At 38.4% G+C, this 14,205-nt stretch overlaps 1 protein-coding gene across 5 annotated transcripts in view; it reads left to right on the forward strand.

Annotated features, from left to right (window-relative positions):
• mctp1b (multiple C2 domains, transmembrane 1b) overlaps positions 1-14,205 on the forward strand; it is a 37,172-nt gene that overhangs the window by 7,333 nt on the left and 15,634 nt on the right. For 2 of the 5 annotated variants that reach the window (XM_005739133.1, XM_005739137.1), the window contains exons 2-6: positions 8,266-8,380; positions 8,474-8,616; positions 8,722-8,801; positions 10,658-10,781; positions 12,689-12,730. In XM_005739133.1, the coding sequence (XP_005739190.1) occupies positions 8,266-8,380; positions 8,474-8,616; positions 8,722-8,801; positions 10,658-10,781; positions 12,689-12,730 (504 nt within the window). Of the gene's footprint in view, positions 1-8,130; positions 8,178-8,265; positions 8,381-8,473; positions 8,617-8,721; positions 8,802-10,657; positions 10,782-12,688; positions 12,731-14,205 lie in introns of those variants that run through there. The other 3 variants (XM_005739134.1, XM_005739135.1, XM_005739136.1) reach the window with 2 other exon arrangements.

Raw genomic sequence — 14,205 nt, forward strand, 5'->3', positions numbered from 1 at the left:
TGAGAGAAAGAAAGCAAAAACCCACGTGACGACTCGCGATAAGGAGCCGGCTCGGGTCGTTCACATCAAAGACTCTAAGAGCCATTTCGTTCACGAACGACCCATCACTAGTGGATTCCAGCATTAATACCATCACTTGTTTTTATCCACCTTTCTTTCAGCTCTGTGATTGTGTTTTTTTCTGTGTTTTTGTGGGAATATTAATATTAGTAATAATTCTGACTAGCATTCATTATGTCAATTATTGACTATTTGGGGCAATTGACTTTGAAAAATGAAACAAATAAGGAGAAAGAAACTGGTTCTGAATAATATGATGAGATGAGACTCAGGCAGAACGATACCAGCCACCTGACCAGTGTTACAGACCACTCACCTAAAGAGAGCTCCCTGTCGCAGCTGTCAGGGAGACAGACATGAAGCAGACATGAAGGGACTAGAAATACAACCAAACATTTGTCCTGGTCTCATACTCCCCAGATCCCAGTCAGGGCCAAGGATAAACACTGAGGCAACACAGGACAATCCCAGAAGTCCGGCATCTATGCCCTGGTGTGAGAGATGCTTGATGATGGTTTTAATCTTGTGGGTAACTGGTTTACGCTCCACTAGATATGTCATTTCTCAAAAACAGGAGATAGTAATAATAGTAAGAATTCTGGCTAGCATTCTTAAACTTGAGATTAGCTGCACATTTTTTTGCGTTTAGATTTGCTTGACTGTGTTCCTGGGCATTCAGGTTATTGCAGCATTTATACTGCTGCAAATAGCACAACATTTGGTGGTTCTGCTACCCAGGAAGCAGCTTCATAATTCACAAATCTGCTGTGTGTGTTAGGGGTTACTGAGAAACTGCGTTTGTATGCATTTCTGTGCACACACTCACAGGTGCAACCATTTACTTGGTCACTTTAACCACACAGCGTTGACAACCACGCGATGATGTTAGAGCTCACATATTGAACGCGGCTATAACTGAACTGAATATGAAAGAGTACAACTCACACATTTTCACACGTTTCCTCAGTCCAGCTACTTTGTAGGCGACGTGAAAAAAAAGTGTAAAGTGAACTCCTTTAGCTCATCTATGTTCTCTTTGTTGAATCGGGTTTGTTCTCAGCCTTTTAGTTACTGTATTGATCACACAGTCTGTATAAGCAGGGATATTTATGTTATCGGGGACATTAGGTTAAGCCAACATGTTATGGAGGGCTCTGCTGTGGACATGAAGGAGATATAGTGCTGAAGATATTTCCTACCTTGAGTTTTCTGTTGTTTTATTGGATTCATTTTCAGCTTCATGCGACGGTACCTGTAAGCACCATTTAAAAGGTGTCCTATAAACTTACAGTACACACAAAGATTAGATTATTAGCAGTGCCGGGGCATTACAAAGAAGTGTTATACTGTAATTCCATTATATTTTCTGTAACTCTATGATGTGAAACGTTATTATTAGTAAAAAAATTCATTAATCACATTACAGTTATTAAACAGTTAAACAGTAATACGTTGTTCAATTATTTATATAATCTGCAGAGAGAGAAGAAAAATTAAATTAGCCTTTTGACAAACAAAACTGCGCAACAATGAAACTGTTATGGGGAAACAAAATTAGGAGGGCACCCTAGGGTAGACCCAGAACTTATTGGCTTTAACCCTATAACGCCCTTTGTTTCATATTTGATGCATGAGTTTCAGAGACCTCTATCTCCTCAACATGATCAATACTTGTCATCATTTCAAAATGTTATGGACAAAACTCTTTCTTTTTTTAATCTAAAATTACCATTGTTGCTAACAAAAACTTGCCAAAAACCAATCCATCCATCCATCCATTTGCTTCCGCTTATCCTTTTCAGGGTCGCCGGGGGTGCTGGAGCCTAGACCAGCTGTCATAGGGCGAGAGGCGGGGTACACCCTGGACAGGTCCCCAGTCTCTCGCAGGGCTAACAAACAGAGACAGACAACCATTCGCGTTCACATTCACTCCTATGGGCAATTTAGACTAATCAATTAACCTATCCCCACAAACTGCATGTCTTTGGACACTATGATCGGACATGTCTTTGCCGATCATACACAACATGATATAGCAAAAAAAAATGTGGATTTTGTTTTAAGGGTTAATAAACATCTTAGCTCCAAAATAAATCCGAATTTTCTGGCTATTTTTTGATGGGTTGAGTTTTAAAGGGTTAAAATGACCTGGGGGCCTCCAGGGAGAAATTGGAAAATGTTGCTGTATTTTCCCATTTTCTTCGCATAAGTGCAAGAAGGTGAATGGGTGCATTGACGACGCCTCACAGGTTTATTAGTAGGACGATATTGCTGATCATAGCTGTTTGCCCGACAGACTGTATTAACATTCATAACAGTTGATAAATAAAAATGAAAAAGTAAAGAAACAATGTTAAAGAGTGTTTCTTTGACGTTGCATAGTTTGTCCACCAAAGGGCACTCTGCACTTTCCCTGTTGCCAATATGTTTGTAATGCTACAAACACAACAACCAGCTGAGCACAATTGGGTAAACAGAGCGTAAACAAGGACATAACTGCACACATCAAATGGTAGGGAACTTTGTTTATGGTTTTTGTGTCTGAAAGAAAAAAATTTAGATTTTTAAATGATCAGATATTTGTATTAATGTCAAAATATTGCCTATAGTGGTTGGGTTCTATATGGCAGTCGTTACCATATAACTTTACTGATGACAATCCAGAGTTTTGTCGAACAAACCTTCTTTTTTACACATTACAGATCAAACTCTTGTCTGCTTGACAATCAGTAACTGAAAGACTTTCAGATTCATTCAGAGTGAAAATGATGACGGATGTGGTCAGAACCAAAGTGTTGTTAAGAACAAAGACAAGCAGTGCTGTTATTGTTATCTATGCGATGTTAATTCATTCTAATAGAAGTATTACACGAGGTTCCTCATAGTTAGTTTAAATTTGGGGTGAAATCTCCTAAAACCAAGAAGTAGCCATTCTACTACTTTCAGTTAAAGTGAGTATACTCATGTCATCAGAGATGCATTACTACAGACCTTCATACTTGATTATAAAATTAAAATTAATTAGTGAGCTTATAAGTGTATAACAGTAGTGATATAGTAATATAATAGCAATTGTCATGATATGCTTACTTTACACTAACATCTGCATTACTTTAGGTAAAATACTGTATTACAAAAATATGATATCTGTCTGTAGGTGTGATGTAGAGGTGAGTGTTTAAACATGGACGTCCAGTCCTAAAATAGGCATGTATCGGTGTAGCTGGGGGTGTTCCCAGCTTGGCGCTTTGCTTCCTGATTTAGTACCACAGGACATTTAAGCCTTTCTTAAGCTGCTTGTTAATTCTGGCAGAACGTGTTAGTCATATAATGTAAACATCCTGATTCCGCCTCGGACTGGGTTTGTGCACTTTTTGGCCTCCATACTCATCTGTTTCGTCTTTCATACCGGCCAAAGTGATAGGCTGCAGGGTGTGCAAAGACGTTTTAATGCTGGGTCACAATGAAGCAGTAAAACCTGTGAGCTGTTGCAATGAAAGCCAAAGTAACACCGCAATAGATGGTTGCTGTTGACTGCCAAGATGAGAGATAACAAACAGCTTCACACAAGAGATGTGACTGGTACATTTTCTAAGAGTCTTCATACCACAGATTTTCTCCAGTCACGCTTTAAAAGCAAAAGTACAATCACCAATGCCACCAAGTGTAAAACTGGCATGAATTCTCACAACTCAAAGGAACAGACTTTGGGAATACACTTAATTATTGTTTGTTTGTCTGGGTGTTTAGTAAGTAGCTGAGGCTAGAATCCACTTAGCTTAGCATAATAGTTGAAACAGGGGAAACTGTTGAGGCTTGCGAAAAGATTTCCATATCATTGCATATTCAGTACTGGTGTGGGCTTTGAGCTATGAGTGTGCTTGTTGCCAAATGCAGCGGTATGATTGGTCAGATCTGTTTATCTGAAAAATCAAGCATGACTCCAAAAAAATAAATGCTGCAAATTAATTCTGCAAGAGTTCATGGCTGGTGTAAATGGCTACATTTTATAATAACTACAATAACTGAGAATAATTTTTATTACACAAAATATTTGCATGAGTTTCAAGTGTTTGGTGTGTAAAGGTCATTAGCTCTTCTGATGCCCAAGGTTTTAAAAGATGATAATAACATGCAAAAGGCTACATTACCAGTGATCCAGTACTTTGATCTGGATCACAGAAAGAATAAAAAATGGACATTTCAATTTCTGGGTCTGAACCCAAAGCCAACGTGGAAGTGCATTAAAGCTGGATTCTGGAAGACATACTGTCTTCCTGTATATTCCTCTAGGCTGTAAACAGACATCTGGTCCTACAGAAGTCAGTGGGAAAACGGCCCTTGGATTTAACCTCTCCAAACACTTTCCCGATGAGTTTATGTGCTCAGTGACTCATTTTGGGGCACACAGTCAATCACTTCCAGCATTGTGAGGTAATTTTGGAGAAAGCCAGGTGATAATAACCCAGAGCTACCTCTGTAGATTACATTTTACACAAGACTGTCCTTTGTACATGACCTGCACATGCTTGTGTTAACCCACACAAATAGTGGGCTCTCATAATGAGTTAAAAAAGAGGCACTCATTCCTAATGTAAACAGGACATGAAACATGGAGCCAAATCCAGACAAGAAAGGCTTAGTATGCAATGTAACCTTATCATGAACGCAACCACTGACAAATGAGCAAAAGGAGGTCTGCATTTCATTCGCTATTCAAAATATATACATAGAAAAACACATACAGTTTATAAGCTAACATAGACTTTGTTTTCTTCTTTGGATGTTCGCTGCCTTTTGGTCGATTCTCTGACAAAATGAACCCACACTGATCTGGGAATAGTTAGAAGGTCAGAGTTAAGTGGTTTGACAAACAACAAGAAAAAGCGATGTCCTGCGAAACTGGACTGAAAGCGAGTGAAAGAGCAGCCAGTGTCTAAAGAAAGACTTTGAAAGACGTTCAGAAAGCTCATATAAAGATATGAGGAGTGGCTCAAGACTCAGGAACAGTAATTTTACAGTACGTAAAATTGACACAGGAAACTTTATACTGTCAGACAAGTTGCCTGCTGGTTGGATTTTATCTCTTCATATGTCTTACCCTACTTGTTACATGCAGCTATGGGTGGAGACTAGGCTACATAAGACTTTAACAGCCCTCCTCCAACAATCCAGCCTCCACACAGACAGCTTGACACACTCAGCCTCCTCATGTTACACAGGATAGTCTCACTCACTTTATTATCATGTTTTCTGTTTCCGCCAGTGGAATTTCCACAGCTTGCCAGAGCAGAACTTGGCACACTTCAGAAGTTTCACCCTCAGAAAGCAAGCCTGTGTTTCATAATGTGTCTACCGGATTTATAGCTGAGCAGGAAAGCTGTAAGACTTGATGCTATAAAGCTTTAAAAGTGGTTTATAATTAATGTTGTTACATCACTGCATCAATATAAAATCACACTTTTACCACAGTTTTTTTTGTAAATGTATATTTACATAGTCTTGACTTAAGGTCTTAACTCAGTCACCTTATTTCACCCTCGCTAAAACACAATATGCGAAACCTTCCACCATTAAAAACCCCCCAAAAACGCTAACCACAAAATCCTAATTTCAAACTATAGTCACAAAATCTCTGACTTATTTGACAAAATTCTTTCTATTCACAGTTTGCTGCAAAATTCAAAGCTGTATCTTACAGCTTTGAAACTCTGAAGCTGTGTGCTACTTCATAATTATGTTTGACAAGACTTCGACTAGCCAAACTAATAAAAAAAACTGATGGTTTGATTTTATTGTACTTTTACTGAATTTATTTTATCCCTTTGCTCTGTGTTAGAGATTTATCTTTAAAGAACAGAAACTCACTCAATCAAATTAAGTGGTCAAACGAGCTGATTGGTGAACCACAGCTCAACCTAGCATCCCTGTACAGCGCTGAGTTGCAGCGCTCTGCTGGTTCAGGTTTTTTTGATGACTCACTCTCTTTGCATAGTGATTTTCAGTTTCTTCCTCTTCTTTCTGGTCCCAAAGTGTAGAACAATAAGGTGTTGGCTTGATGTTCTCTTGTGGCCGCTGGGCCGCTCCCATGGTGGCCCTCTGTGGCCTGGACATCTCCCTTATCGGGGGGGAGGGCTCTGCCGGGTGGTCTGGGGCCCTGGGACCCTGTTTTCAACTCGTATTAGAGGGGTGGTTTTGTCTCTAACAGGTACTGGAGTTGGCGATACATTGTGCATTTCTATTTGTTTCTATCTCCCCGTATCTCTCCTCTACCACACCACCACCTCCTCTTTTTGCTCTCTTGCCTATAAATGTGATAACTGAAGTAACACAAATAGAAATAAATAAATATTGAAGATTCACATAAGAAAGAGGAGGCTATAGAGATTCTATATAGCTGTTCTTGCAAAAGCAACATTTGTTTGGTACCACAATACATTCAGATCGCAATTCTGATTACAAAAGCTGCCAGACTTGACAGGATATTTAAAAAAAAGAAATGTAGCACCTGTTTACTGAATTAAATAAAACAGACAATTAGAAAACTTAGATCACAAACTTGTCTGTAGCCAATTTTCTTTCTGCAGTGTGCAGTTTTTTTTCCATTTTATATCATAAATGTAGATATTTTGGTATTTTACAGTGTTTTTCACAGTGTTGTCAAACTGAACCATTAATGAAGACAAATCAAGAAGTTACTTAAAAATCAAAATTAGTTTCAGCTGTCACTACATTATTCAATATATTGCAATGCAAAAATTTATTGTAAGTAGTCTGTGAATATGTGTACAGTACAGTACACATGCTCAGTTTGTTTTCCAGTGAGTCCACTGTAAGGAGCTCATATATAATATCATATTGTAGAAATATTGATCAGAGCATCTCTCTGAGTGGAAGTGCTTGTGTTGACAGGATGCTGCTCTCCCAGCAGAGTAGTTGTGTTACATTTGCAGTGATGGATGCAGATTGATGTTTCATTGTCAGTGATTGCTTACAGACATGTTTTCAATGAAGTGTCTTAGCTTTAATATTGCATGGAAATAATTCCAGCAATGAAAAATAAGATGAGTTATACCACCTGTATGGTGTTTTAAGAACACCTAAGAATTAAATGACTCACTGCACATTACATTACATTATCTAATGCGTAAAGTTTTACTGACAGTGGTGAACCCATGGTTGTATTGTGTGTCTCTGTAGTTGTTTTGTGCCTTTCAGTTGTGGATTAGTGACTGAACTCAATAAGCGAATCATTGCAAGCAGATGCAAACTGGTGGAAGACACAAACATGAGACTGGGTCAGTCTTTAGCATCATTTTAATCATTTATCAGTGCAGGAGCTGGAAAGATGAGGCTTTCTGATGCTGAGAAACTCTTTAATCTTTTACTTCCTGTTTTGATCTTTTCAATGGCTTTACCAGCATTAAGGAAGGGTTTTGTTTTAGTGATGCATAGTGATACCATAACAAAACTGCAGCATGTCACGACACACAGCCAATGCAGGGACCACAAATGAGGTTTATATATCTGTCATTTAGTGTCTCTTTGTATGTAAGTTTTTATAGTCATTTATTGTCTCTAGTTGTGTCGTTCTTATATTAATCTCCCTGATCACAGACTCTGAAACATGTCCCATTGACCCATGGACTGAGCTCCATCTGTGGTCTTTGTAAATATCCATGTATAGTTGATTTTGGCGTGGCAGAGTGCAGATGTCTGTGACAGTTCCACTTTCAATATGTGTAGAAATGTTCAATGAAGTTAAACGGTCCTGTCTCGCAGAAACTGTATAACAGGTATTAAAGCAGCGTTAGGCCACTCATGCCCATGCTGTTACTTATATTCTGTTTCTGCATTGCCACAGAGGTGATCATATTGCAACCGCAATGAAAGTTTTAGGAAATGGAAAACAATTTGCACCTCAGCACTGTGATCAGATAGGAGGAAGGTTCTTTCATGTAATTTCCTGTTAGTAATCACCCCTGGGACAAGATACCAAGCTGAATTAGACACTTTGGTCAGAGGAAGTGTGTAAGCTTAGATGTAGATAGCTACCATGAGTTAGTGAAACTACACTTCAGTGACAGGCTGGAAGAGACTTCTCATAAAAAATGTTGGTGAGTTTAAAGTCAGGATGTGGCTGAGAGGGCTTTTGTAGAGAAGCAGTTTATTGCATGTATTTAATGCATTCATTTGTGCTAACAGGGAATGGGTACTTCATGTCCTTCGGGGTTTTCTTCTGACCAAGCTCGGTCGGGGATGTACAAGCTGGAGATCGAGCTGAAAAGAGGACACAACCTGGCTGTCCGAGACAGAGGAGGTGCAGTGACATCTGTAGTTAATTGCATTTTTCAGCTCTTGCTTTTATGCATGTGTGATAGCTTTATTTGTCTATTTTTATTCGTCGATGTAGGAACAAGTGATCCATATGTCAAGTTCAAGCTTGCTGGCAAAGAGGTTTTTAGGAGCAAAATCATCCATAAAAACCTCAACCCAGTGTGGGATGAGAAGACGACCTTAATCATTGACAGTCTGAATGAACCTCTGTATGTCAAGGTAAAGACTTAGAACTAACACACACACACACACACATACACAGCTTTTCCATATAAATTCTTAATGAACATTGGTCAGTGGAGATTGTTTATTTCTCTTCTGCAGGTGTTTGACTATGACTTCGGCCTTCAGGATGACTTCATGGGTTCTGCTTTTCTTTACCTGGAGTCTCTAGAGCAGCAGAGGTATGTCAGATATTAGTGCCAACATTGTGTTCTGAAAAACAAGAACAAAATAATAAAGAAATATTTTAATAATTCTTTGCATGTTTCACGAAATGAAAAAAAGACACAGAATAAACACAGATAAAATGTTGTTGTATGTATGTTTTTATTGGTGTGAAAAAATGTTTTCTCCCTTCCTGATTTCCTTTTTTTGTATGTTTTCCACACTTAAATGTTTCAGATCATTGAAGAAATATTAGACAAAGATAGCAAAAGTAAACAAAAAATGCAGTTTCTAAATGGAGGTGCTTAATATTAAGGTGGAAAAAAGTACAAACGTACATGGCCCAGAGTGAAAAAGTGATTAACCCCTAAACCTAATAACTGGTTGCGCAGAGTTGTTGTGATTCAGCCACAGGGTTTTCAAGCATGAACCGCCTTTTTAAGGTCATGCTACAGCATCTCAACTGGATTCAGGTCAGTACTTTGATTAGGCCACCCAAAAATCTTCATTTTGTTTTTCTTAAGCGATTCAGACGTGGACTTGCTGGTCTGTTTTAGATCATTGTCCTTCTGCAGAACCCAAGTGTGCTTCAGCTTGAGGTCACAAACAGATGGCCGGGTTCAAACTGTGGTCATAAATATTTTGTACTTGTAAATCAGACTGCGTAGTTGTGAACTGAGTTATATAACCTTGTAAACCAAAATATCGGAAAATGTTATGTTTGTGCATTCATAGATAACATTTTTTTTGTCTGTTTGTAAAAAATATTTACAGAAGTTACACATTTTTTTCAAGGTCTGGTTACAGATACAAAGCAAAAAACTACATATTTTGGTGACAACAATTTGAGCCCATGTGGATATTTTTCTTCAGGATGTTTTGGTAGACAGCAGACTTCGTGGTTCCATTTATCATGTACCATGCAAGTCTTCCAGGTTCTGAGGCAGGAAAGCGGCCCCAGACCATCACACTACCACCACCATATTTTACTGTTGGTACGATGTTCCTTTTCTGAAATGCTGTTACTTTTTACAATAGATGTAATGGGACACACACCTTCCAAAAAGTTCAGCTTTTATCTCGTTAGTCCACAGAGTATTTGTGCAAAGGTCTTGGGGATCAAGGCTTTTGAAGATCTTTTTTTTAGGCTTTGTCAGGCAGGTCCTATTCGAGCTGAAGTTTCCAAAAGATGTGATACATCACAGTTAATTTATGTTATAATAGGAAGGGGCAATGACTTTTTCATGAAGGGGCATGTAGGATTGTTTTTTTTCCCTCTTAATAATAAACACCTTGATTTACAAACTGCATTTTGTGTTTGCTTGTGTTATCTTTGTCTAATATTTTAATTTGTTTGATGATCTAAAACATTTATGTGTCTTTTTACCCCCTGAATTTATAAACAGGAAATTAGAGGTCATCCAGGTCTTTATGTCTTTACGCCATTCAAACAGTTTAACTAACCGGTGTGTGTTATCTGGCCTTAATGGAAAGATAAGGTTGGGTGTCATCTGCATAGCAATGAAAAAGTATGCCTTCTGATGATGCTGCGCAAGTGAAGCATGTATAATGTAAACAGAATTGGTCCTAGCACTGAACCCTGTGGAACTCCATAATTAACCTTGGTGTGTGTGAAGAGGACTCTCCATTTACATGAACAATTTGGAGTCTATTTGATAGGTATGATTTGTAGTTACATAGACAGGTACGTTTAATACCTAATGAATTAGGTTGCACCTAATTACTGAACGTAATTAGGTGAATTACTGAACCTAATCATCGTGTAGTGACACTGGCCTTATAAAAAAAAAAGCATGCCAGAAAGCAGAGCAGAAAACACCACACTGCACATATTCATGACTGTGTGTTCCAGGACGATACCTGTGACTTTAGTGCTGAAGGACCCTCAGTATCCTGATCAGGACCTCGGTACTCTGGAGCTGGCCGTCAACCTGACACCTAAAGACAGTCCCATCGAGGAACGCCGAGACTCAACAGTATGTATGCAGATTATGTCAGCTGATATTTCTCTCACTTGATCTTTTTTTTTTAAATCTTATTTTAATTTGACCTGCTTTAGTTAAATAAATGTCAAAAACACCACAACTGATACACTGACATGAGTTAATGCAATCAGAACTTAGGGGCAGGTTGAAAGGAAATCATTTTTACATGTCAGCTGTGAAATTTGGTTGACATGGTAAAGAGCTTAAACACCCCCGCGTGCACACAGACACACACACACACACACACACACACACACACACACACACACACACACACACACACACACACAGAAAATGTTCTGTTAGAGGAAGTCTGTTAGTGTGAAAAAGTATTAAATGAAAAGTGTTTTATGTAGAAAAACATTCCACTGTTTCTCCTTCTTTCTTGCACTGATGGATAAGGTGAATTGTTGAGGTAGAGCAATTTTTTTTATATAAAGCTGCATCTAATCATGATGTTATATGAAGATCAATTTAACTAATATTCTTCTAATATCTTTGGCTTATGAATGGCCTAAAGTAACATCCTTGTATTTCTTGTTTTTCAGTTATTCCATTTTCCCATTATGATATCAAATTGTATCACTTGCCTGCAACCCTGATTTTATTTTACTTGTATTGTTGATTTTGCATTCTTAGTTTATTTTTTAAAGTTAGTTTTAGTAATTTTTTAGTAAACATACCATTCTGTGGCATGTGCAGATGCTCTTCGGCTGTTGCTGCATCTTGCACAGAGGAAAACTTCTTATGCAAAAGACCAACTTTCAGAGCATAGCATATGCTGCTTCCTATGCATGGAATTTCCAACTATGCATCCAACTACTTATCCCACCAACAGTAACTGTCTGTTATGTTTTTGATAGACACCAGATTTTACTTGAAGGCACCTGCATCCAATACAATTTCAAGGGAGGCTGAAGTGTGGGTGGCACCTAAAGATCTATTGTCTCTTTTAAGTCATCACTTCCTCCCACTGTAAAAAAAACATATGATGGAGATGACTTTTTGAAGCTTGGATATAGATTTTGTGATTTTGGACTCTCAATCCATTGTATTCATTTGTAACATAAATATTAGAACTGTCCGATAGATGTACAATGTCTTCTCTAAACATCATTGGTGCTTGCGCTCTCTCAGAAGTATTTGACACCTGTTCCAGCACACACTTAAACTGAGTTTCTGTCTGATTTCTCAGGCTTTTTATCTGATTTAGTGTTTAGGTCAGATAAAGTCATTGTTTTGGGGGGATTTTAACATGCATGTAGATGCTAAAAATGACAGCCTCAATACAGCATTTTATCTGTTATTAGACTCAATTGGCTTTTCTCAAAAGGAACCTTGAAGTTATTATTGACCAGAATATGTCCTTCAATGCACATATTAAACAAATTTGTAGAACTTCTTTCTTCCATTTGCACAATCTCTAAAATTAGAAATATGCTGTCCCAGAGTAACGCTTTCTTTCACAGCAAGTCTTTTGTCCTGTCTTCCTTCTCTCACCCCAACTGTTTGCGGCAGATGGTCGCCCCTCCCTGAGCCTGGTTCTGCTGGAGATCTCTTCCTGTTAAAAGGGAGTTCTTCCTTCCCACTGTCGCCAAAGTGCTTGCTCATAGGAGGCCATATGATTGTTGGGTTTTTCTCTGTATGTTATTGTAGGGTCTACCTTACAATATAAGCACCTTTAGGCGACTGTTATTGTGATTTTGCATTGTATAAACAAAATTGAATTGAAAAATTGGCATACAGTAGCTTACTAATAATTATGTTATTATTAATAAACCCAAAACATTTAGTTACTTTCCAGGTTTGCACATGTATAGGAAAAAAATCAACTTTGAAGTTGATTTTAGTTTTGTTGTCCTTCAGTAAAGATGGGGTCTCTATGTTTCCTGCTGCAGATGGAGGTTAAGAAGTATGGACTAAAACATTATGTGCATAAAGTAAGTGTAGTGGTGATCAGGCTCTTAGTGCTTTTCTATAGTTTCACCTTGATTGACCCTTTCCTAGGTCACCTCTAGTTGAGTAGCTGCTTTGAGTCACGATAGAGAGCACAATGCAGTAGAGTCATCTGTCAGACTTGTATAGGCTAGTAATAACTTTTGTGCAGTCAGTTTGTCTTTGTAGCTTTCGATGTTTACTTTCAGGTTTCTCAAAGCATTTTCTCAATTTTTTTATCTTCATCTTTTGGCTTCATGTTTTCTCAGCACCCCTTATGAATAAAATAAAATCAGCATGAATTATAAACACTGTTACTATATTTTCCTGCACCAGTGATCAAAAGGCTAAGATGAAATTCTTCCTGGGTCTTTACATAAACGTTATTTTGAAGCAAACTTTTAATCTCAAATTGCAAACGGGTAGCATCTTTTCTGATATATCTGCTGGCTGTTAAATTTCAAAATTTTTAACACCACAAACATATGGTTGTTTCACTTGGGATTATAGAGAACAAATATCTTACTTCCTAATCCGACTTTATGGATGAGTCTTTGCAGGCTGATTGGCTCTCGCAATAATCAGAAAACTGACTATAGTAAGGCAAATATGTGTTTATTTGAACAGTGAGAGACAAAACAATATATATTTAAAAAAATCCAGAAAAATGCATTTCAAAAAAGTTATAAATTAATTAGCATTTTCATGAAGGAAATAAGTATTTGATCCCTTTGCAAATTTCTGCTTTAAAGCTTTAGTACTTGGTGGCAAAACCTTTGATGGCAATCACAGATGTCAGACATATCTTGTAGGTCAAGTTTTGCACACATTTTGTCCCATTCCTCTTTGCAGATCCTCTCCAAGTCATTAATGTTTCATGGCTGATGTTTGGCAACTCAAACCTTCAGCTCTCTCCACAGATTTTCTATGGGATTAAGGCCTGGAGACTGACTAGGCCACTCCAAGACCTTAATATGCTTCTTCTTGAGCCAATTCATGTTGGCTTGCCCATGTGTTTTTGGCTTGCCCATGTGTTTTGGATCATTGTCATGCTGGAATACCCACCCATGACACATTTTTAATACCCTGGCTGAGGGAAGAAGGTTGTCACCCAACATGTGACGGAACATGGGCCCATCCATACTCCCTTTGATGCAGTGCACTTGTCCTCTCCCCTTGGCAGAAAAACTCCCGAAGCATGATGTTTTCAACTTCATGTTTGACGGTGAGGATGGTGTTCTTGGAGTCGTAGGCAGCAATTCATCCTCCTTCAAACACGGCAAGTTGAGCTGATGCTAAATAGCTCAATTTTGGTCTCATCTGACCACAACACTTTCACGGGTGGCTGTAGCTCAGGTGGCAGAGCAGGTCAGCCACTAATCAGAAGGTTGGTGGTTCGATCCCAGGCTGCCTCCTGGCTGCATGCCAAATATCCTTGGGCAAGATACTAACCCCATGTTTACCTACTGGTGGTGGTCGG

The sequence above is a fragment of the Pundamilia nyererei genome, unplaced genomic scaffold, assembly GCF_000239375.1.
Source record: "Pundamilia nyererei isolate P.nyererei 1_Seehausen unplaced genomic scaffold, PunNye1.0 scaffold00089, whole genome shotgun sequence".
In the NCBI taxonomy this organism is placed as follows: Eukaryota; Metazoa; Chordata; class Actinopteri; order Cichliformes; family Cichlidae; genus Pundamilia; species Pundamilia nyererei.